Genomic DNA, 23,480 nt, shown 5'->3' with positions numbered 1-23,480 from the left:
TGAACCAGGAGGTCATGGTTTGATTCCCGGTCAGGGCACATGCCCGGGTTGTGGGCTCCATTCCCAGTAGGGGGCGTGCAAGAGGCAGCCGATCCATGATTCTCTCTCATCATTGATTCTCTCTCTCCCTTTCTCTCTGAAATCAATACAAATATATTAAACACACACACACACACACACAAAGACAAGGGCTGGCTGTGCCCGAACACGGGCCGGTTCCCGGAATGACATTTCCCAGCCCCAGCTAAGTGGCCAGATGTTTTCCTCATTAAGCCCTTTCCTAGGGTAGCGACAACTCTGGCCTGTTTAATGCTTGGGTAGATGGGTCGTCTCTCCGCGAGGCGTGGGAACTGTCTGCTTTCGATGGCTGCCCCAGATGAAACCTCGAGTCCACAGCATCCTCGACGCGAGCCACTTACCGGAACGTTCACCCCGAGTCCCAGCCCGGCCTGGCCTGGCCGCCGCCGCCGGGCTGACCCCCAGCTTCCAGGAAGTACCGGAGGCAGGCGATCGGGCCAAGTGACACCAGGAATAAACAAACGGTCACGCGTATCCCGAGGAAGGGCCGTTCTCCACGGCAAGGCTTCTGGACTCTTCCATCTACCTCATTCGATGAAGAAGAAATCGAAGAAGAAATAAATGAGGTAGGGTTACTGCTCTAGACCAAAAGGAACCGAAGAGACTCACCAAAGGCCATGGGTAGCCCTAGATTAGATGCCGATTAAGCGTCCTATTAAAATAGTTATAGCAGAGCCCGGCCGGTGTTGCTCAGTGGTTAGCATCAGCCTAGGAACCAGGAGGCCACAGTTCAATTCCCGGTCAGGGCACATGCCCGGGTGGCGGGCTCCATCCCCAGTAGGAGGCGTGCAGGAGGCAGCCGATCCATGATTCTCTCTCATCATCGATGTCTCTCTCTCTCTCTCTCTCTCTCTCTCTCGCTACCTCCCTGAAATCAATCAACATATATTTTAAAAAATAATAAAACAGACGCCCTAACCAGTTTGGCTCAATGGATAGAGCGTCGGCCTGCAGACTGAAGGGTCCTAGGTTCGATTCTGGTCAAGGGCATGTACCTGGGTTGCGGGCACATCCCCAGTAGGGAGTGTGCAGGAGGCAGCTGATCGATGTTTCTCTCTCATCGATGTTTCTAGCTCTCTCTCCCTCTCCCTTCCTCTCTGTAAAAAATCAATAAAATATATTAAAAAATAATAAAATAGAGATGGCGACCCCGTGAACTCTCAATCCTGGTGAATTTGTCACCGGTTTACGACAAAGAGAAGTAGAAAGGACATGTGTCTGTCTGTCTGTCTCTCTCTCTGTTCCTAGACAGACCTCCTGCCTGTTGGGAATAGATAGAAGCTCCTGGAATCGAAGGCATCCCGTAGAGATTTTTTTTTCTGGAAGGATTAAAACAGTAGCAAGCATGCTCCCCCTACGCTCCGGGCAGCGCTGGCTCTAACCCCAGCATGGACACGCACACACACACACACACACACACACACACAGAAGGGTGGGTGGGATGGGGTTGGAGAGCGTGCAGGGGTGGGCTCCCTGACCCCAGGGGCCGAGCAGGGGACCACATGGCCCATCCTGAAAGACCCTATAATTTGCAACTGATTAATGGGGGGTGGGGGGTAGGAGGGGGGAGGGAGGGGGACAGAAACCAACGTGTGAATCACCTTTCAAGTTTTTAATTTCATTAGACAAGGAAAACGAGGCTGCTTTCAAATTCCTCCCTGGTATTAACTTTGGTCGCCAGGCCGCCCCGAGTAATTGGGAGAAGTGATTGCGGAGGCTTAAGCTCATTTCTCACGGCCGCTGCACTCGGACAAAGAGGGTTTTACGGGGGCCAAACCCTGGGCCAGCGCAGGGCAGACCCCGGAGCAGGGACCCCAGGCTTTTCATAAACCACCTCGAATCACAAGCCTCCGTAATAAGGGCTCCTAGGGAAGGGGTGGGGGTGGGGGTTATTAACCAACAAGCCCAGCAGGGCCCCCTCTCCTGTTGTCCCAGGGCCCTGTTCTTTTCCCTCCCGTCTTCCCTGTAGCTTTTTTAAAAAATGTATTTTTAAATATATTTTTTATTGATTGCAGAGAGGAAGGGAGAGGGAGAGAGAGAGAGAGAGAAACATCAATGATGACAGAGAATCATGGACCGGCCGCCTCCTGCACGCCCCACACCGGGGTACACAACAGGTCTGTGGAACTGAACATGACCGCCCTCCACTGCTCCTTGACACCATTTGTGTCACAAAGGCATTTCCACAGCCCGGCCGGTGTTGCTCAGTGGTTGGACGTAGACCCAGGAACCAAGAGGTCATGGTTCGATTCCCAGGTCAGGGCACAGGCCCGGATTGTGGCCTTGCATAGAGACAGACATTGAAAAATACATATATATTTTTTATTTCACAGAGGCAAGGAGAGGGAGAGAAAGTTTTGGGCATTCCCTCTTCTTTATCTGTTTTCCCACTCTCCAATGGGAACGATCAAGCCCATCAAATTATACACATCCTGTATGTGCAGTTGTTGGTGTAATAGTTATACCTAAATCAAACCGGCTCTGTCCCGGCCGGTGATGCTCGCTGGTTAGAGCATGGGCCCGTGCACCAAAGGGTTGAGGCCCTATTCCCGGTCAAGGGCACGTACCTGGGTTGCAGGTTCGATCCCCAGCCCCGGCTGGGGTGTTGTGAGAAGCAACCAATTGATCTCTCTCTCCATTTCTCTCTCCCTCCCCCTCCATCCCTGCCTTCCACTCTCTCTAAAAACCAATGAAAAACAAATATCATGTGAAGATTAACAACAACAAATCCCCCCCCCCCCCAAACTGTTTCAAAACTGCACCGGTAGGTCACCGGTTCGATTCCCACTTCAGGGCACATGCCCAGCTTGCAGGCTCGGTCCTCAGGAGGGGGGCGTGCAGGAGGCAGCCGATGGATGGCTCTCTCTCATTGATGTTTCTCTCTCTCCCCCTCTCCCTTCCTCTCTCTTGCTTTCAGCAGATCCCAAGCAGAGCTGACTCTATGCTGCTGACTCTCAGAGTGAGTCCCAGACCAGCCACAGCCCTTGATGCAAAGCTACACCCATGTCCCGGCTGGTTTATTGTTTTCCTTGAAGCGGGTAACGCGTGCTTACCCCCAAGAAGCCCAGGCTGTATCCAGGGGCTGGGAGAAGACTCGTTGGTGCTGGTTCCCTGGGTGCCACCCGGCCCGACCTGCCGCCAGCGCCTGGGCCGATGTTGCTGGTGCCTCTTCCCATCGCCAGGATGCGCACGGGCCGTCGGTGTCCCCGGGCAGCGCCTCGGCACATGTGAGCCGGAGCAGCGAGCATGGTTCTCTCCCCCACCTCCGCGCAGGCCAGGCCAGTCACGTTAAGTTCGACAGACATATGATGGACGAGCTGTTGAATGAGGCCGAAGGACGGTAACAGCAGGACACAGGCCACCGGTTTTGTCCCGGCCCAACTGAAAGTACGTCGCTGTCGTTGCAAAAGATAATTGGAGACATAAGCCCGGACGGGGAGTCAGCTGGTTATGTGGCCGGGAGCGTTGCATTCTTGGTTCACGGAGCTTAGGGCCGTGATGGCGAACCTATGACACCCGCGTCAGAGGTGACACGCAAACTCATTTTTTTGGTTAAATGGCATTTAAATGTATAAAATGAGTATCAAAAATATAAGTCTTTGTTTTACTATGGTTGCAAATGTCAAAAAATTTCTATATGTGACACGGCACCAGAGTTAAGTTAGGGTTTTTCAAAATGCTGACACGCTGAGCTCAAAAGGTTCGCGGTCACTGGCTTAGGGGGCCGTTTACACATGGCTTCTGAGAGTCAGTCTATTTTTTTTCTTTTTAAATTTTTTTTTTTTTAAATTTCAGAGAGGAAGGGAGAGAAACATCAATGATGAGAGAGAATCATGGATCAGCTGCCTCCTGCACGCCCACTACTGGGGATCAATCCCGCAACCCAGGCATGTGCCCTGACCAGGAATCCAACCGTGACCTCCTGGCTCCTAGGTCGATGCTCAACCATGCCGGCACTTTTTAATTAAAAAAAATCATTCAATGGAGAGGGAATGCTATCAGTTAATCTCAGGTCAGGTCCTGCCCGCCCCCCAACTCCCTAATAATTTCCTAAACATCAAGCATTTCCATGAAGCCAGCCAGCCCCTTAATTACACAGCCTTTGTGAGTAAGTGCTTCTACGGGCTTCTCAAAGGCATGGCGGGGATCCGAGTCTAATAGAGGGTTTCCATGTTCCTCGGAGCCCGTATTCCAGCCCTTTTATCTCCACGCAGAGCGCGGCCCAGGGGAGGCGGCAGCGAGGGGGCAGGTACCTACCTTGGGAGCCAGCCTGGCTCGAGGATGAGGCAACCTGCTGGGGGCTGTGCGTCGCAGACGTGCTGGGGCCCCTGCAGGGCCCACTGTGGGGATCATCCCAGCAGGTGAGCGTCCCATGAGCAGGAACCCTCTGCATTGTTTTTTTTTGGTTAATTCTCACCCAAGGATATTTTCCCATTGATATTTAGGGAGAGTGGAAGACAGAGGGAGACACAGAGAGAAACATCGATGTGAGAGAAACACATCGATGGGTTGCCTCTTGCACGAGACGCGACCAGGGCCCGGGCCCGGGAGGAGCCTGCAACGGAGGTATACGTGTCCTTGACCGGAATTGAACCCGGGACCCTTCAGTCCTTGGGCTGAAGTTCTATCCATTGAGACACACTGGCTAGGACTGGCCCTTCCTTTCGATGATCTAAGACGCAAGAAACCTTGTCACGACAGAATAATGCTAAAGACAAATGAATCACCTTTGTTATCTTGAGTCCACATGAGCTCCGGCCGACGTAGCAATACCTGGCAGTGGCTATTTAAAATCTTTCTTGGTACTTAAAGGTACTCTAAACTCTCACCATCAATATCTGCATTGTGGACAGAAGGTCCCGGGTTCCATTCCCCGTCAGGGCACACACCAGGGTTGCGGGTTCGATTCCCAGTGTGGGGCGTGCAGGAGGCAGCCGATCCATGATTCTCTCTCATCCTTGATGTTTCTCTCTCTCTCTCTCTCCCTTCCTCTCTGGGGAAAAAAAAAAAAGATAAAAAAATAAATACAGGCAGAGGATACAAATGCATTTCCTTTCGTCTCAGGAGCCCAACTCTGTGAGATGCGGAAATGTCTTCTTTGTGTTTTTTTTTAAATGAAGGAGATAATCTGTTTTATCAAGAGCGACTCAGCCCTTTTTTGCAAACCGCCTTTCAGCTGCAAAAACAGCACCCCACTTACATCATGTTGGAAAGCAACCACCTCCGGGGTTCCAAGCAACACAGCGATTTCTCACAGCTGAGCTCCCCCACGGCTCAGGAGGCCGGGTTTCAGATGGCCCGTTCCCGGCCTCCGCGCGGGCCAAGCCCTGGACGAGCCTGCAGATTGCAGTTGCAAAGCATCCAACGGCTCCGTCAAGTGCTAACTCCCGTCCTCCCTTGTCCTCCGCACGCCATCACTCACGTCAGCCCCAGGGCTCTCCTGAGTGAGCCAGGCTGATGTTACCCAGAGGAAGCGTGAAACACAAGTGTTTTTTGTTTTGTTTTTTACTTTTGTCTCCTGCAGCCTGAGAAACTATCTCAGATTCGTTGTTCTCGCTGCATCACTGTTCTGGGCTTAGAAAGGCTGGGGTCCAACATCTGTCCCCAAAGTGTGGCAGACATGAGGCAGAGGGGAGCCCGGCCCTCAAAAGGCTTGGGTTTGGAGCAACACATTGAAGAATGCGATAGGCGTGTTTGGCTGGTATTTGCAGAATGCAATAAAAAAATAAAATAAAAAAGGGCGGCGATGGTGGTGGTCAGAACCGCCTCATCGGATCTAAAATGGCTCTATTTTCTGTATCACATTCTGACACCATTTCCAATGATCTGGTCCCTAGCCGGTGTGGCTCAGTGGGCGGAAGGGCTGCTGGTTCGATTCCCGGTCAGGGCACATGCCCGGGGTTTTGGGATCAATCCCTGGTAGGGGGTGTGCAGGAGGCAGCTGACTGATGTTTCACTTTCACCTCGCTGTTTCTCTCTCCCTAAACATCAATTAAAAAATCTTTCTTTTTAAAAAATATTTTTTATTGATTTCAGAGAGGAAAGGAGAGAGGGAGAGAGAGAGAGAAACATCAGCGATGAGAATCATGGATCGGCCGCCTCTTGCACGCCCCACACTGGGGATGGAGCCCGCAACCCGGGCATGTGCCCTGACCGGGAATTGAACTGTGATCTCCTGGTTCATAGGTAGACACTCAACCACTGAGCCACACTGGCTGGGCCAATTAAAAAATCTTAAAAAGATAAACATAAGTCCTAGCTGATTTGGCTCAGTGGATAGAGCGTTGGCCTACAGACTGACGGGTCCCTGGTTCGATTCCTGTCAAGGGCACATGCCTGGGTGGCAGGCCCCATCCCCAGTAGGGGGCGCGCAGGAGGCAGCCAATCCATGATTCTCTCTCATTCACTGATGTTTCTCTCTCTCTCTCTCTCCCTCTCTGAAATCAATTAAAAACATTTAAAGAAAAAATACTGATGAAGGAAAGTTAGATTTTTGTTTCCTTTCACGAAAGAGTGGGGAAATATTAAACCGTTAAGGCCGACTAGAAATAACACACAATTCCAGGAAGTGTTAAAACCAGATTGAAGTTTTTTGTTTTTTTTTTTAATTCAAACTGACCCAAAGCAAAACAAACTTACATTACAAAGGAAGAACAAAATACAGTATGAGAGAACACACTAGGAGTTACATGAAAGCTCAATTTGGGGGCAGAGGGCCTCATCCCGGTCATATCCTGGGCTGCTGAGCACTTGGGCAGGGCGGTTAGAATCCCCCGGGGTCACAGGCGTTCCCGTCGCTTAGCCTAACACACGGCGCTCGCTCCCCCGTGTGTCACGTGGACCCTGGCCACGGCCACAGGACACTGGATTCTCTCGAGGAAACACGCCCCGAGCGTGACTGACAACATGACTCAAAGAACAAAACGGTGACGTCGTCCCGACGCACAAGCTCGGATTATTTCTGTCATCAATAGTTTAGAAAGATGGGCATTAAATAATCTAAAATAAAAAACAAAACAAAAAAACCACTCTCGCTCTGCTGTACATTTATGAACACAAATATTTACATGGGGGGGTGGGGGAGGGGGGAAACTCGGTTTCAAAAACAGATGAGGTTGGCAGTTCATGGCTGATCATAATCTTTCAGGAGCTGGTTTCTTTGGTGTACTCGCCAGATAGGTTTTCTATAAAGGTTTATGCGGAGGCTGCAATCATAAATTTCAAAAGAAACGTGAAGGATCGCTGACAAATTTGACGCTATTCTGAACATCTCAGTCAAGATTCTGGGAAAAGCGATCTGTTGATTTTTTTTTTTTTTTTTTCCTTTCTGAAATGACGCGTTTCTCTCTCCTCACCATGGGACCCCAGGATGCTTCTAGAACAATCCGATTCAAATTCGGACCTGCACATTCACCCCTCCATCCCACGGATTCCTGACCCCCAGACAGTTTTAGTTACTGTGAAATATGCTGATGTGATTGGGAGCCTGTTACCCCCAAAAAAACCCCCACATAAAACATTCTTTTTAAATGTCCGGAGAAATCAAACCTCAAACAATAAATAGTGGGGCTTAGACACGTCTTCATTAAATAGAAATTTCAATTGCGCAAGGAGCTCGCATAATTTTTTTTTCTGAAGTTGAAGCAGCAACACGGCACGAAGAACTCGCCTCGGTCTTTCTACCTGGGACCCCCTGACGGGGACTCAGTGGCTTGCTTTGGGGAAACCTTGGGCTGGTTGGGGAAACAGAATCATTTTAGACTCAACTGATTGAATTAACACCCATGTAGGCGGACAGGGGCCTGCCCGGCCTCCCCCGTCCTCGCCTTCTGGGGCCTGGATTTTACAGGGAGAAATAAGGTTCCGTTCATTTCTGGCTGTGCCACGTCCCCGATGCCTGCTTGGCTCTGGCCTCGGTGTTAAAGAACCACCAGGCGGCTCGGCTCCCGATGTCCCGAGGGAAGTGAACTTTTCGGAGCGGTTTTTACGGGGAAAGGGACAGACCACCCCTTTTGGGCCACCTGGCTGCAGTTACAGGCCTGGGGTGGTGACAAAACCGGCCGCATGCTCACGGCTCCCCCATCGGCGACCCCCGAGGCACCCTTTTCCCGAAGGACAAGCCACAGGAGGCCCCCAATTCGCTGTGGAAACGGCTCCCCACTTGGGGACGTGGAAGCAGAGACTCGGACGAGACCAGCCCCTCCCCGCCCCAACCTCTGATGAGAAACGCGTTAGGATGCGTTACTGGGCGTTGCCCAAAGCGCCAGGAACCATCCTGGGAAGTTGGAAAAGGCTTTTTGGAAACGAAATGACCCGTCAGGCGCAGCACCCACTTCCAAGGGCCTCATCCCAGATCCCTGCGGCTTCTGGAAGCTTCTGCGTTTTCACGCTGCCAGCCCTATCAACCCAGGAAATAAGGTCCCCGCGGGTAAGGGCTCATCGGGACCTTAGGAGGTTCTCCAGATTCACCAACGCCTGCCGATTAGAAATGTCACCCTTTCGAGGTCTGGCTTAACTGGGGAGGAAAAAAAAAAACACCCAACACAACACAAAAAAACGCCACGGAACCACCTCGAACGATTCCACCACGAGAGCCACAGGGTTTAATGGCGTTTGGGGCTATTTTTAGGGAAAAATGTTCTCCCACCCGGAGGTGAAATTTTCGGCTCCATCCACGTTGGGGGAAAGGGCGAAGCCCTGAATGGAAAGTGCGACCCGGGGACTCCGGCCCCGAAATTCACACGAAAGTGGCAGTGCCTGCGCTCACGGGCACGGCAAAGCCGGCGGCCGTGGCATGGGGAACATCAAGCGAGACAAGGGCCAAAAGACACCCGAGAAAGTACTGTATTGCACCGGAGGCGCTTTAGAAAAACAGAAGACAGTGGCTTTAGAAAGTGATTTTCTCTCCCGTTAGTTTTTTTTTTTTTAAAGCACTATTCCCACAGAGACTCGCGGAGGCCCCGTGTCTCCGGGTAGCGTCCTGCGATGGTTAAAAAAAAATAAGTTAAAAGAGCACGCTGACCGGGAAGAGAGAGGTACTGGGGTTAGGTTCCCCCCACCCCCCCGCAAACCACCGAAAGCGACAGGAACTAGGAAAGGAACCGTTTCAAACAGCTGATCTGTATTCATTAAAAAAAACAAACGAGGGGACAGGAGTACTTACAAAATTTTTTTTTTTGGAGGGGGGGGGCATTTCCCAGTAGAACCCAGAACCCCGTCCTGGGTGGGACGAGGACTCCCAACGTTAACATGTGCTCTGCTGGTTGGTAACATGCACAAGCCCATGAACCCATAACATTGGCAAAGGGCGGATTCTCCGCTCCAAGCCTGCTCACGACGTTTGGGGGTGGCGGGGGGGTGGGGGGGGGTGAGAGAGAACCACCACCCCACAAGCTTTTGTGAGTGTGGCATCGGAGAGAAAGCTTGGACCTCTCAAACCTGGACCAAGAAACCAAATTAAGACCGTCAAGCACGTGGTGTGTTTATAGATAGATATATATATATAAAAAACCAACAACCCCTCCCGTACAACGAAAACCAACTGAACAAACGAACGAAAAAATAAAAAAAAAAAAACAGAAAGAATAAACATCTAAAAGTGTACACCTGCTTTCTGACTTCTCGGCGGATCAGAAATTGCATAGGATATACTTTGTGCAAGGCGAACGGCCTTAGGGGTATCTGGGACAGAGCGCCCGGCCCCGCGGCCCGGGGGGCCCGTGTCTGTCAGATGCCGTCGAATTTGTGTTTTAAGTAGTCTTTTATGACCTTGGCAATGGGGAGGTCGTCAAGTAGCTTTAGGTTCTGAAGGCCTATACACTGTCGGATTTTAATTCGGCACAGGTCCTGCAAGTTTCGGGGCTGCCCTAGAAAGACAGAGAAGAAGAAAACACGTTTACAAAGCAGAATATTTAAGGCGGCCTTTTTAGGTTCTGAAAATCACTGGGTGTTTTTTTTTAAAAAATATGTTTTCATTTTATTTTTTAAACAGATATTTTTATTGATTTCAGAAAAGAAGAGCGAGGGAGAGTGAGAGAAACATCAATGAGAGAGAATCATGGATCGGCTGCCTCCTGCACGCCCCCTACCGGGGATCGAGCCCGCAACCCGGGCATGTGCCCTTGACTGGAATCGAACTTGGGACCCTTCAGTCCGCAGGCCGGCGCTCTATCCACTGAGCCACACCAGCCAGGGCTTTTTATAGTCTAGATAAACATCTTTCGTATTGGAACTATGTTCTCTTCGCCTGCTTTCATAGTCAGTGGTAACGCTGATGAGAGCTCGCACACGTAGAGTGCTTACGCTGAGCCATGGGTTCTTACAAACCCCCGACACACAGGAACTCCTTTCATCCTTTTACGAGGGGAGGACTTTGATCACCAGCCCATTTCACAGACTCCAACTGTCTGAGGGATTAGGTAACATGCTCCAGGTCCAGCCGGAAGCCCTGGTTCAGCGGTTCCCAAACTTCTCCGTCCCAAAGCCGCTTCCTCCGTTCCCAGATGCTCACGCCCCCCAAAGAACGCCTGTGTTTAGGGTAGGGCTGTATCGAGCGATTAACATCCCTGTCTGAAGCTGAGAGACAACGTTTAGAAAGACTTCTTCATTCGCTCAGAAGCAACGGCAAGAAACCCCATGACGTGCGAACAGAAACCGCACGGCTGTGAAAGGAGCAGAATGGAGCGAGGAGAATGGCACGCGTTCAGGTCTTATCAGCACTCGGGAGCGCCTGGCTGGATCCTCAGCGACGCTGCCGCCTCCCACCCGCCGGGACGCAGTCACGTCATCTGGTCTCTGGAAAGGTCCCCTCACACGCAGGGGAGAAGGAATGTGAGCGAGGCAGCGCCCGCCTCGGGGTGAGGATGAGCATGACTCTGACCTCAGGTGCCCTGAGAGGGTCTCGGGGAAGCCTAGCGGCCCGGGCCACACGGGGAGGACCATGGGGGGCCACACGGGGAGGACCATCGCGCTGCTTAGCACTTGAACCTGTGCTTGAATGGTACTCGTCTGTCTAGGGATCACCACTGTTGGAAATTAATTCTTTGTGAGGACAAAAGGCTCCTTAAAATTCAGACCTCTGTTCCGGAAGGCCCACGGAAACACGTGTTTTCCAAGAGTTACTGAATGCATACGTGTAAGGGCTTCTAAAAGAATCACTGCAGCCCGGCTGGCGTGGACCAGTGGTCGATCATCGATAGACCTATGAACCAGGAGGTCACGGTTTGATTCCTGGTCAGGGCATGTGCCCGGGTTGCGGGCTCGATCCCCAATGTGGGGCGTGCAAGAGGCAGCCGATCCATGATTCTCTCTCATCATTGCTGTTTCTCTCTCTCTCCCTCTCCCTCTCCTTTCCCCTCTCTGAAACCAATAAAAACATACTTAAAAAAACAAATCACAGAAGTTACAGATTCCCTAGAAAGATTTATAAATTAGGAGCAGGAGCATCTACAGAGGTTTGCACTGGATCTGCGTGGCTACGAGACACACAGACACACAGACACCCCCTCCCCCCCGCCCCCACGTGTCTCCCAGCAAACTTCCGCCTTCCCTGCCTCCCATCCTCAGGGGCGAGGAGTGAGGTTCCCAGCAGACGCGCTCAGAGCTCCACTGGCCCATAACAAGGTTGTGAACGACCTACACCCCATGCCCCACGAGGGCAGGACCGCTCTGGCTGCCCGCGTCAGCCCCGCGCGTGACACAACCCTCCACAAACGCCGGCAGAGTGAATGAGTGAATGAGTGAATGAGTGAACGAGTGCTCCGTAGGCGGGTCCCTAACGTAGAAACCGGCCAGCTCATGGCAAGACACACCCATGTCAAGAGCAAATCGTTTCCTGAGCGGTGCTGGGTGACTCGGCATCGCCATGCACGGGCTGCCGTTAGCAAGAGGATAAGCAATCGCTGCCACTTTTCAATAAGTGCTTACGACACTTGACCCGCACGTGTACACCAGCACAGGAATCTACACACACACACACACACATACACACACACTTCAGAGAGGAAGGGAGAGGGGAGAGAGAGAGAGAGAGAAACATCCATGATGAGAGAGAATCATGGATCGGCTGCCTCCTGCACGCCCCCTCCTGGGGATCGAGCCCACAACCCGGGCACGTGCCCTGCCGGGAATCGAACCGTGACCTCCTGGTTCATAGATCAATGCTTCACCACTGAGCCACGCCGGCCGGGCAAGCTGGCGACTTTCAATCAAGGGACACAGCTACGGAAGCACCGCCACCCTCGGATGTCAGCTCCGCACGGGCCTTCCCGAGGGGAAAACCACCTTTCTGTGCGTAGCTATGGGAGAGTTCTACTCCGTTTGCTCCTGATTGTTCTTCTCCCATAAGCAGTGTGCTGTGGCGACCGTTTAATATTTGGGGGGATGTGACTTTTAAAAGAAGTACATTTTCATTGACTTTTTAGAGAGGAAAGGAGAGAGAGGGAGAGAGAGAGAGAGAGAGAGAGAAACATTGATGTGAGAGCACAGCAGCGACCGGCTGCCCCCTGCACGCCCCCTACTGGGGGATCAAGCTGATCACCCCGACTGGGAATCAAACCAGCAACCGTTTGGTGCAGGGACGTCGCTCAACTGCTGGCCAGGGGCGGAATGTGAGTTTTTAAAGCCTTCCTGACCCTGTGGGACCCCTTGCCTGCAGAAGGACCATTCATGACAGGGGCACACCCCCCATCGTGCCCCAAGCATCAGGTCTCCAGCCAGACTCCCCGGGCCTCAGGTCAGTCCCCCCTCGTCCTCACCTGGACACTGAGGACACCACCACCTGCACCACAGGCCTGACAGGCCTGACACGAGTTCACCCGGGTCAAGGGCCCAGAATAGCACCGGGCACACAGGAAGAGCTACCCACGCCTTTAAGTACACAGACTCGCCAACAGTCCTATTTAGAGACTCGTAAAAAAATCATGTTTGCTTCTCCCGCACAGGAGAGGAGGAGCCGGAAGGCCCTGTCCGCCCGGTGCTCAGAGGACAGTGCGGACCGTAAAGGTGGGAGCGACCGGTAACCCCGTTGCCGGGAGCCGGTCCCGGGCCGACGGATGGAAAGCAGATTCCGGAAATCACCGCACGGCTTGAGTCAGGGAGTGAGGTGAGAACGCTCCCTGTAAACAAAGAGGTGCAGCCCTGGCCGGTTTGGCCCAGTGGATAGCGCGTCAGCCCGTGGACCGAAGAGTCGCGGGTTCGATTCTGGTCAAGGGCACGTACCTCGGCTGCGGGCTCGATCCCCGGCCCGGGGCCCTGGTCGGGGTGCATGCAGGAGGCAGCCCATCGATGTGTCTCTCTCACATGGATGTTTCTCTCTGCCTCTCCCCCTCCCTTCCACTTTCCCTAAAAAAAAAAAACAATGGAAAAATATCCTCGGGTGAGGATTCACACAAATAAAAAGCTGTGAAGCGATGAAGGGAGGCGTATAGTTATCCCACTGCCCCATCCACGCAGGCACAGACGCTGACTCATCTCGCCTGGTACTAGTGCTGAGCGACAAGCAGGCGAAATAATAAATAGTAATAAGGGCTACCCATTGTAATTATTGTTATTGCTAAGATTAAGGAGCTGCCCCCTGCCCCCGCCCGAATATAAATTTGGGAATAGAAAATTATGATTGAAAAAAAAAAGACTTATTTAAAAAAAGGTTTTTTTTTTATTGATTTCAGAGAGGAAGGGAGAGGGAAACATCAATGATGAGAGAGAGAATCATGGACCGGTTGCCTCCTGCACGCCCCCTAGCAGGGGTGGAGCCCGCTACCCGGGCATGTGCCCTGACCGGGAATCACACCGTGATCTCCTGGTTCCTAGGTCAAGGCTCAACCATTGAGCCACACCAGCCGGCCAAGGGCTTATTTTCTTGAAAGTATTTAGGGAGCACCTACTATGCACTCCCAGATGCACTGCCCCAAAGATGAAAGGGGCGAGGAGCAGGCAGCGGCAGAGGAAGAGAGAGCTGAGGAGGAGAAAAGGGGCGGAAGGAGAAACTCCACACACACACACACACACACACACACACACGCACACACGCACGCACACGTGCACACACGCTTTTACGAGGTGTCTTAGAAAAGGATCCCTACCCTGTTACATAACAGCGTGGGGCTGTAACAGCAAAGGCCGGACTGTCCCCGGGGGACAGCACACAGCAGAGCATAATGGAGGGAATTATTATAACGCTCTGGGGATGCGTCACACTCCAAGGTAGCCGTGCTGGTGAACGACAATGCGATTACGCAACAGTTCAAAGGGGCTGCCGGGAAGCCCGTCATTAGCGGTAATGGGGCTGGTGCTGGTGCGAAGTAGGGAGTCGGCTTTTGAAGGGCCTGGTCTGGCATGAATTACAAAACCGGGGCGGCCGCGTCGTTTGGAAAATTAAATCTCCCCCCGGCCCTCCTTTTGGCGCTGCCATTCCCGGATTCAAGATAGACCTCAAGTTACTTATCTGGACAAAATATGCGTGGAAGTGGACAGAGAGGGCCAAACATTTGCACGTAACGTCACCCAAAGGGGCGAAATAAGAGCAAAATAGGGTTTTTTTTTTCTTTGGGGAAGAGGCGGGGAGAGACGGAGATGGAGAGGAGGGTGTAGAAAACAAACAAACAACCAACCAACCAAAAAAAAAAAAAAAAAAGCCAGAAATAAACAAAGAGAAAGACTCCGCCCCTCTGGGTGGCTTAGTACAATCTGACTGGTCCTTCAGGCGCCTCTGCATCCCCGCCGACATCTGGAACGGCCTCCCAGTACCTGTGTCCTTGTGTCTTTGCTTCAGCTCAGGGTCCCACTTTAACATCCGCCCCCAACCCCACTGCGTCCCTCCTGCTCTCGCCTTCGAATTCCCTTCCCGGGGACTGGGTCCGGGACGGGTGAGACGAGACTCAACGCTGTAAAACCAAGGTGGTGCCTGGCTGCCTGGACAGAGAGCCATGGCGCTGTCAACTAGGAGGCGGCTCTGGTTCAGCCCTCGGCGCGGCGAGACTCCCAGGGCACCCCCTCAGCCCCGACGACATTCGTCCACGGGTGACATTCTTTCCCACAGGGACATGGCTTTGGGCTATATTTGCGTTTTGTTTTTTTAATCCTCAACCCAGGATATTTTTCCATTGATTTTTTTTGGGGGGAGAGTGGATGGGAGGAAGGAGAGGGGAGAGAAGGGGGGGAAGAGAGAGAGAGAGAGAGAGAGAGAGAGAGAGAGAGAGAAATCGATGTGAGAGAGACACACTGATTGGTTGCCTCCCATATGCGCCCAGACTGGGGCCGGGGATCGAGCCTGCCACCGAGGTACAGGCCCTTGACCAGAATCCAACCGGGACCCTTCGGTCCACAGGCCGGCACTCTAACCACTGAGCCAAACCGACCAGGGCTGACGGGTATTTTCCATTTGCACTCAGCCAACCAAAACCATACGCTGCTTCCTGGCAAACGACAAGAAATCTCTAGACGCTTACATTAAAAATAGAAAGTAATACAAATACGATGAAAACAGCCCAGGATAAGGTACTACTTTCACACCAGAGAACCTTAAAATGGGGTGTGATTTGACTTAACACTGCTTATTTGTTTATTTCTAAAAGTGATTTTAGTCACCGAGGCAGAACTGTAGATGTCTGGCAAAATCCCCAACAAGAAAAAAAAAAAAGTAAATAATCAAAAATAACCTCAGTTAAAATGAGCTACGCAAATCATTGCTCGGAAGAGTTACACTAGGTAACCCTGTTTTGACAAGTCATCCTGCAAGCAAATTCAAAGAAACTGATTAGAGGATCATTGGAAAATTAATAAAGAAAAACAAAACCAAATAAACAAATGAATAATCATTTGAAAGGAGCACAGGAGTAAGGTCCGGGCCTTGGAAGCGATGTTTTACGTGATCATCTGCCCGCACACCCATCGGGACTGGACTCAGCTGAGATGAGCCTCGGCCTAAATTTCATTTTCTTAATATTAAAAAAAAAAAAAAAAGGAGTCATGATTTGTATTCCTACTTTTTTTGTGTGTGTGCCCTTGAGTGGAATCGAACCCGGGACCCTCCAGTATGCAGGCCGATGCTCTATCCACTGAACCAAACCAGCTAGGGCTATTTCTACTTTTTAAAAATCTGATCTCCCCCACCCCCAAGTTTAACTTCTGCAGCGACTGACATTTGAACAGAAACGTATTTCAGGTCGTGCAGTGCTTACAAAACAGGAAGCACGTGTAAACACCTGTGACTGATGTTCTAGAACAGCAGTTGCCAAGCTTCTGGACCTCGAGGACCACTGTTCTAGAAAGCTTAAGTGCTTGACAGATGAAGTCTCTAGCAAAACAGCTTACCCGGCTCCATTCCCATCTATTTCATCTTACAGCTATGAGCCATTTCATCCTAAAAACACACAAATCAAGCCCTGGCCAGTGTGGCTCAGCTGGTTGAGCATCATTCCAGGAACCGAGAGGTAGCTGGTTCGATTCCGGGTCAGGACACATGCCTGGGATGCGGGCTCCATCCCCAGTAGGGGGCGTGCAGGAGGCAGCCAATCCATGATTCTCATCATTGATGTTTCTCTCTCTCTCTCTCCCCTCTTCCTTCCTCTCTGAAATCAATTTAAAAAATCCATGTATTTTTAAAAAAAGAGTGGATTACAGCTGAGAGAGAGCTGTGGGGCGCAGACCCCGCTGAGGAGTGAGGGGAGCCCAGACCCAGGCCACCGAGGCGCCTGAAGCCCCCGGCCCCTCTGGCTGCCGCCACCATGACACACAGACCCGCCCCAGGCCAGGCTAACGTGAAACCTGACATTAACGGCCTCGTTACCTCAGTGCCTATTACCTAATACCGCATGTCTGGCTTCAATCAAAAATGACAAGACGTGCTAAAAGGCAAGAAAAAACACAGTCGGATGAGGCGAAGCGAGCATCAGACCAGACTTCGATATGACACAGATGTTGGAAGGATCAGACAGGCAATTGAAAAGGACTATGATTGCCACGTTAAAACCAAGGGAGACATCAGATGGGTAAATGTGACATCCTGGCCCGGCTGGTGTGGCTCAGTGGTTGAGCGTCAATCTAGGAACCAGGAGGTCGCGGTTCCATTCCCGGTCAAGGGCACATGCCTGGGATGCGGGCTCCATCCCTAGTAGGGGGGCATGCAGGAGGCAGCCGATCCATGGTTCTCAGCCAGCCCACACGCACCCCGGACCAGCTCGGGGCACGCTCCATTCCCGAGCAAGGGAGAACTCCAAGTCCAAGAAACATCCCTGTTGATTTTTCTATCTGCCCCGAATTTTAAAGGTCCATGCGAACCTTATTTATTTAATCCTCATTGGAGGATATTTTCCCATTGATTTTTAGAGAGTGAAAAGTGGGGGGAGGAGAGAGAGAAACATTGATGTGAGAGACACACTGCCAATTGGTTGCTTCCCGAATGCGACCCGACCAGGGCCAGGGGTCAAGCCTGCAACCGAGGTGCGTGCCCTTGACCGGAATCGAACCCGGGACCCTTCAGTCCGTAGGGGGATGCTCTACCCACTCAGCCAAACCGGCCGGGGCTTATGGGAACGTCTTTTCAACTCCACGTTCTTGCCCTCCAGCATCATTCTGAGGGCTGGGACCCGGGCAGCTCCGGCCACGCCCCTGGCCGGGTCTCCGTGTGCAGACCACACACGTCTACAGGCCCGACGAGAGGCGGCTGGGCGAGATGAGTCTGGGAGGGATTCCTGGTAGCCAGCCCTTGTCGTTCACCCGCCCAGCGCTGCAAACGCACCAGACACTGTTTTCAGTGCATTATAAACATTAACTCATTTAACCCTCCCGGCGAGCCTATAGAAGGACATCAGTACCCTCATTTTCAGATGCGGACACAGGCACAGAGCAGCCAGGTTGCCTGCCCGAGGTCACGGCCAACACGTGGGAGAGTCGGCGGCGGGAGCTCACGGGGGCCCAGCTCCAGTCTGTGCTGTGGACCGTGGGGCCAAGTACTTAACGAAAGGGGCTGAGCCGTGTCTGCAGGGCGCATGCCTTCCTGCCGGCGGCCCCGCTCGTGCCACCCAAGCGCCGCCAGTGCAGGAGCTTAAGCGATGACAGACAGACACCCCGAGATTCCGATGAAACAGACACGCTCACTGCTATGCAAGCTGGGCCAGCCACTTCCAGGCTTCTTTTAGTTGAAAAGCGAAAAAAAGCACCCACAGAGAGACAGGTCAGGTACCATGGAAGCCGGCAGCGAATTTCCCGCCTCCGGCAAATCCCTTCTCACCAGTTTCCTACCAGCCTTCACCGCTTTCGCGGGCGGCCTAAGCCGGTGACACTGCGGCCCCATGTCACGTGGGCTCACTCTGCGATGGAGCCAACGTGAGCAGCGACTTGGCAATAAAAAAATAAAAAAGTACAAGTGCGGCCCAGCTGGCGTGGCTGAACGTCGACCTATGAACCAGGAAGTTATGGTTTGATTCCCAGTCGGGGCACATGCCGGGGTTGTGGGCTCGATCCCCAGTAGGGGGCGTGCAGGAGGCGGCCGATCAGCGATTCTCTCTCATCAATGATGTTTCTTTTTTTCTTCCCTTTTTCTATGTATATATATATTTTTATTGATTTCAGAGAGGAAGGGAGAGAGAGGGATAGAAACATCAATGATGAGAGAGAATCATGGATCCGCTGCCTCCTGCACGCCCCCTACTGGGGATTGAGCCCACAACCAGGCATGTGCCCTTGAGTGGAATCGAACCTGGGACCCTTCAGTCTGCAGGCAGACGCTCTATCCATTGAGCCAAACCGGCCAGGGCTCATCATTGATGTTTCTCTCTCTCTCTCCCTCTCCCTTCCTCTCTGAAATCAGCAAGATTAAAAAAATAAACAAAAATAGCCAGGAGCCTTGCGCAGGTCAGAAATCTAAGACCCAACTTGCCCTGGTCCCTCCCCCTGAAGCCCACGGCAGCCCCGAGAAACGACGCTTCCAACCCGTAGGAGCCGCCTTGTTCTAGCAAAGATCTTCGTTAATGACAAGAGCCCTCCCGTCCTGTCCACTTCTCCTTCGCTTCTCTCCCCTGTGTTTCCTATTGCTTCTCGGGGCTCACCTGAGTTTCTATGCTACTTGTGATATCGAGCTTGCTTTCTATTGCGGACGAATGAGGTCTGACTTTACCGAGCAGGGCTAAGAGGCACCATGAATGTCTGGTTGTTATTATTTGTTGAGAAACACCTTACAGCCCTGGCCGGTGTGGCTCAGTGGAGAGAGTGTCGGCCTGCGGACCAAAGGGTTCCGGGTTCGATTCCGGTCAAGGGCACGTACCTCGGTGGCAGGCTCTTCCCCGGCCCGGGCCCTGGTCGGGGCGTGTGCAGGAGGCAACCCATCGATGTGTGTCTCTCTCAGATTGATGTTTCTGTCTTTCCCCTTCTCTTCCACTCTCCCTAAACAAAAATAATCAATGGGAAAACATCCTCGGGTGAGGATCAACACCACCACCGCCTGCGATTCCTCGGAAGATGCGGCGCACTTTTACAAACGCGAGAGTAGGAACCGCCGGGTTACGTACGTGTGACTTCCTGCAAGAAATCCAAACACGGCCGCCCGCTGCCGGAAATGCTGAGCGAAACCGCCAGCGGGGTCTGCCCTTCGTAGTTCCTCGTGTTCGTGTCCGCCCCGTAACTGTACAACATCCGTGCGCAGAGCACGTCGTCGCGGAGGGCGGACAGGTGCAGGGGCGTCTGGCCGTCCTCCAGGCGGCCCAGGTTCGTGTCGGCCCCGCGCTGCAGGAACATGCGGCAGTACGAGTGGTTGCTCTTGATGACGGCGTAGCGCAGCAGGAAGCCGTTCTGGATGTCGATGTTGGCGCTGTGGTCCAGCAGGATCTTCACGCAGCTCGAGCGCTCCCGGATGATGGCCAGCTGCAGCGGCGTCGTGCCCTTGTCGCTGAGCGGGTCCACCTCGGCCTTGAACTCCAGCAGGAGGCGGACGAACGAGTCCCGGCCGTAGTGGGCGGCCACGTGCAGGGGAGTCCAGCCGTCGTTGCTCTTGGCGTTGATGATGTCGCTCCGGTACTCGGACTCCAGCATCAGGCGCGCGATGCGGGCCCGGCCGTGCATGGCGGCGTAGTGCAGCGCCGTGAAGCCGCCGATTAAGTCCTTGACCGTGGGGTCAGCTGCGGTGGAAACCAGAACGGACACATCAGCAGGCGCCCGGACAGAACAACGAGCCCTCCCCACAGCAGAGCCCGCGGGCGCCAATTCTCACACGGGATGCAGAAGGATCAGACATTGTCAAGCAGCACGTCTTTCCTCGGTTTAACTGAAGTCAAGGGTTTTTAAAAAATATATGGTTTTACTGATTTCAGAGAGGAAGGGAGAGGGAGAGAGAGGTAGAGTCATCAATGATGAGAGAGAATAACTGGTCGCCTGCCTCCTGCACGCCCCCTAGTGGGGATGGAGCCCGCAACCTGGGCATGTGCCCTGACGGGGAATCGAACCGTGACCTCCTGGTTCACAGGCTTGACGCTCAAACACTGAGCAGCACCGGCTGCGCTGAAGTCAAGTTTTGATGAAAAATGAAGTTTGGTAGAAACTGATCAACCCTGGGTAAAGAAGTTTTTAACAGATATATATACGCCCAGCTGGTGTGGCTCAGTGGTTGAGCACTGACCTATGAACCAGGAGGCCACGGTTCGATTCCGAGTCAGGGCACGTGTCCAGATTGAGGGCTTGATCCCAGTAGGGGGCATGCAGGAGGCAGCCGATCCATGATTCTCTCTCATCATTGGTATTTCTTTCTTTAAAGATTTTATCTATCTATTTATTTTATGATTATTATTATTTTTTGCTAATCCTCACTCGAGAATATTTTTTCCACTGAGACACATCGATTGGTTGCCTCTGGGATAGAGCCTGCAACCAAAGGTTATGTGCCCTGGATCGGAATTGAATCTGGAACCCTTCAGTCCACAGGCTGACGCTCTAACCACTGAGCCAAACCGGCCAGGGCTCATCACTGTCCATTTCTATTTCTCTCTCTGAAATCAATAAAAAGATTTTTTTTTTTTTAAAAAAAAGATATATACAAAAAACATAGAACTGAGACCACCATGTCCGTTTGCTAACTGAACCCACTGCTTCTGGCTGCTCCAGCTCCCTCATCTCTGAATTGTTTTCATGCTTCTCTTCGCCTTTAACTTTCTGTTTTATTTTCTCTTGTGCTTCTTGGTCTTAAAGAGAAGCATGTGTAGCAACATCTGCGGCTCTAAATTACGGATGTGCTGTGGTCTGGCAGACGGCGCTGTTTTAAGGGTGTATTAAGTGGGGGGAAAAAAATAAAGTTTTTTTTTTTCCCTCCCTGTGGTCTGTAAAAATTCCAAAGCACGTTAGATGTATGTTAAGCGATCTGGACAAATCAGGTTCTCGTAAGATAAACGTCTACTCTGAACGCTTGGTTTTACGAGAACTTTGGCGCGCCGTGTGAAAATCGGGAAGCAACTTTAGCGCCGTGTAAATATTATTTTGTACGACAGTTCCACAGCTCTCTCCGAATGGAATGATTTCTGCGGGCGGAGTGGAAGAGAGAAAGAAAGAAAAAGAAACGCCAGCGATGTATCTGCTGTGCCACTCCGCAGTCACAAACGTTGTCACCTGGCCCAGCGGCTCCTTGAGCCAAAGGGGAAGTTCTCTGTAGCTCTCATCCCACGGGCATTCCTGGCACCGTCCCCCGGAGAACGTAGGCCACTTCCTGGAGGCCCGCAATTCCTTGTGAAGATACACTGGTCAGACCTAACTACCTGGGATCCAAAGGCTTTCTCCTTGCCCGGCCGGTGCTGCTCAGTGGTTAGAGCTCCGGCCCTAGGACCGAAGGGTCTCGGGTTCAATTCCGGTCAAGGGCACGTACAGGTCCTCCAGCCCCGGGAAGGGCACGTGCAGGAGGCAACCAATCAATGTTTCTCTCTCACATCGATGCTTCTCTCTCCCTCCCTCTCCCTCCCTCTAGGAATCAATAGAAAAAATATCTGGGGGTGAGGATTTAAAAAACACACACAAAGGCTTTATTCTCATAAAAGTCACCCTTAATGTCTGGTCTGGCCACGAGAGAGAAAAATTCACGAGTGCTTTTTCAAACAACGAAACAGAAAGCCTTCAAAGTCGTGGGAGCAGGCATTTGTGTACTGTCTAGCAAAATGTTATTTCCTGCTGAAATGTGACAGCTGGGTCTCTGGGGAAATTCTAGGGAGCAGAAAGCTCCATGGAAAAGAACGATATTACGGAGAATGAAAGTTTCAGTTAAGAAGTAGTTGCTCACAGAACCTGCAAAAAGTTAAGACTCTTATTAAGTAAAGTATACCAGTTAAATTTCTAAAACCATTAAATACAAATGAACAGTGTACAACAGTAATAGAGTATCATGCCTATGCTGGTCTTCGCTAAAAGAAAAATAGATAGCAACTCTGTATTATGTGACTTAAAAATAAATGAGGGGAGCGTTTTTTTTTTTTTTTTTTTTTTAACAAAGAGTCTTGCTGCCACCTGCTGGTCATGCCAGGAACGTCAGCTATGACCTGCCCACTGATATAGGATGCTGAGCCCTCCATCCTGCTTCCCACGCCTCCCTTACCTAAAGCAGCGAAGTGGAGACAGGCGTGAAGCAGAAAAGAACCCCTTCTATCCAAATGAAACCGTCACTGTGGCCAAGGCGCCGTTTCTAATCTCTACCTGACCAAGCAACAGCCGCCTGCTCGGTTAGTGAGACGTTACGAATACCTTCCATTTCTCCCACCTTTCGTCCACTCTGACGCGCATCCTAGACTTGCTGATTCAACAGTAAGATGAAAATCATGTTATGTGAGACTGCACTTGGGGCTTTGGTTTTCCACTCTGGGTCCTCGCCAGGTTTTACTTACGTTTTGGTGTTAACGCGGAGCTGGGAGAAACCATGATTAACACACAGAGCAAGGATCTGCTCAGCCTCAGTAAAAACCGTAAAAATATACTGGCTGTGCACACGCGGAAAGCAGCACAGAATATAGAGCTTTAAGTAACAATGCATGAACTTTGCATAGTTACTGTCCTTGAGGAATTAACAAAAGGAAGATCTAGACAGATGAAGATGCAAACTAAATCGAGTTTAAGGATTACTGATAGCCAGTGCAGTAAGAAAGAGATCTCATTTGTAATAGCAACAGAAACGATAAAAACACCTAGAGTCCCAGATGGTGTGGCTCAGTGGATAAAGCATCAGCCTGCGGACTGAAGGGTCTCGGGTTCGATTCCAGTCAAGGGCACATGCCTGGGTTTCGGGCTCCATCCCCAGTAGGGGGGCGTGCAGGAGGCAGCGGATCCATGATGTTTCTCTCTCTCTCTCCCTCTCCCTTCCTCTCTGAAATCAATAAAAACATATCAAAAAAATAAAGAGAGAAAAACACCTCGATATAAATTCAGTAAGAAATGTGCAAGGC

At 51.8% G+C, this 23,480-nt stretch overlaps 1 protein-coding gene across 2 annotated transcripts in view; it reads right to left on the bottom strand.

Annotated features, from left to right (window-relative positions):
- Nucleotides 1-9,555: 9,555 nt before the first annotated feature.
- ASB7 (ankyrin repeat and SOCS box containing 7) overlaps nucleotides 9,556-23,480 on the bottom strand; it is a 29,198-nt gene continuing 15,273 nt past the window's right edge. For both annotated transcript variants that reach the window (XM_070400451.1, XM_070400452.1), the window contains 2 exons: nucleotides 19,584-20,189; nucleotides 9,556-9,944 (listed from right to left, as the gene is read on the bottom strand). In XM_070400451.1, coding sequence (XP_070256552.1) covers nucleotides 9,805-9,944; nucleotides 19,584-20,189 — 746 coding nt within the window. In that variant the 3' untranslated portion in view covers nucleotides 9,556-9,804. The remainder of the gene's footprint in view (nucleotides 9,945-19,583; nucleotides 20,190-23,480) is intronic.

The sequence above is a fragment of the Myotis yumanensis genome, unplaced genomic scaffold (assembly GCF_028538775.1).
Source record: "Myotis yumanensis isolate MYYU_CA2020_CCGP unplaced genomic scaffold, mMyoYum1.0.hap1 SCAF_20, whole genome shotgun sequence".
NCBI classification, from domain to species: Eukaryota; Metazoa; Chordata; class Mammalia; order Chiroptera; family Vespertilionidae; genus Myotis; species Myotis yumanensis.
Note: the sequence above shows the minus strand (reverse complement) of the source record. Positions and strands in the feature narration are given on the sequence as shown.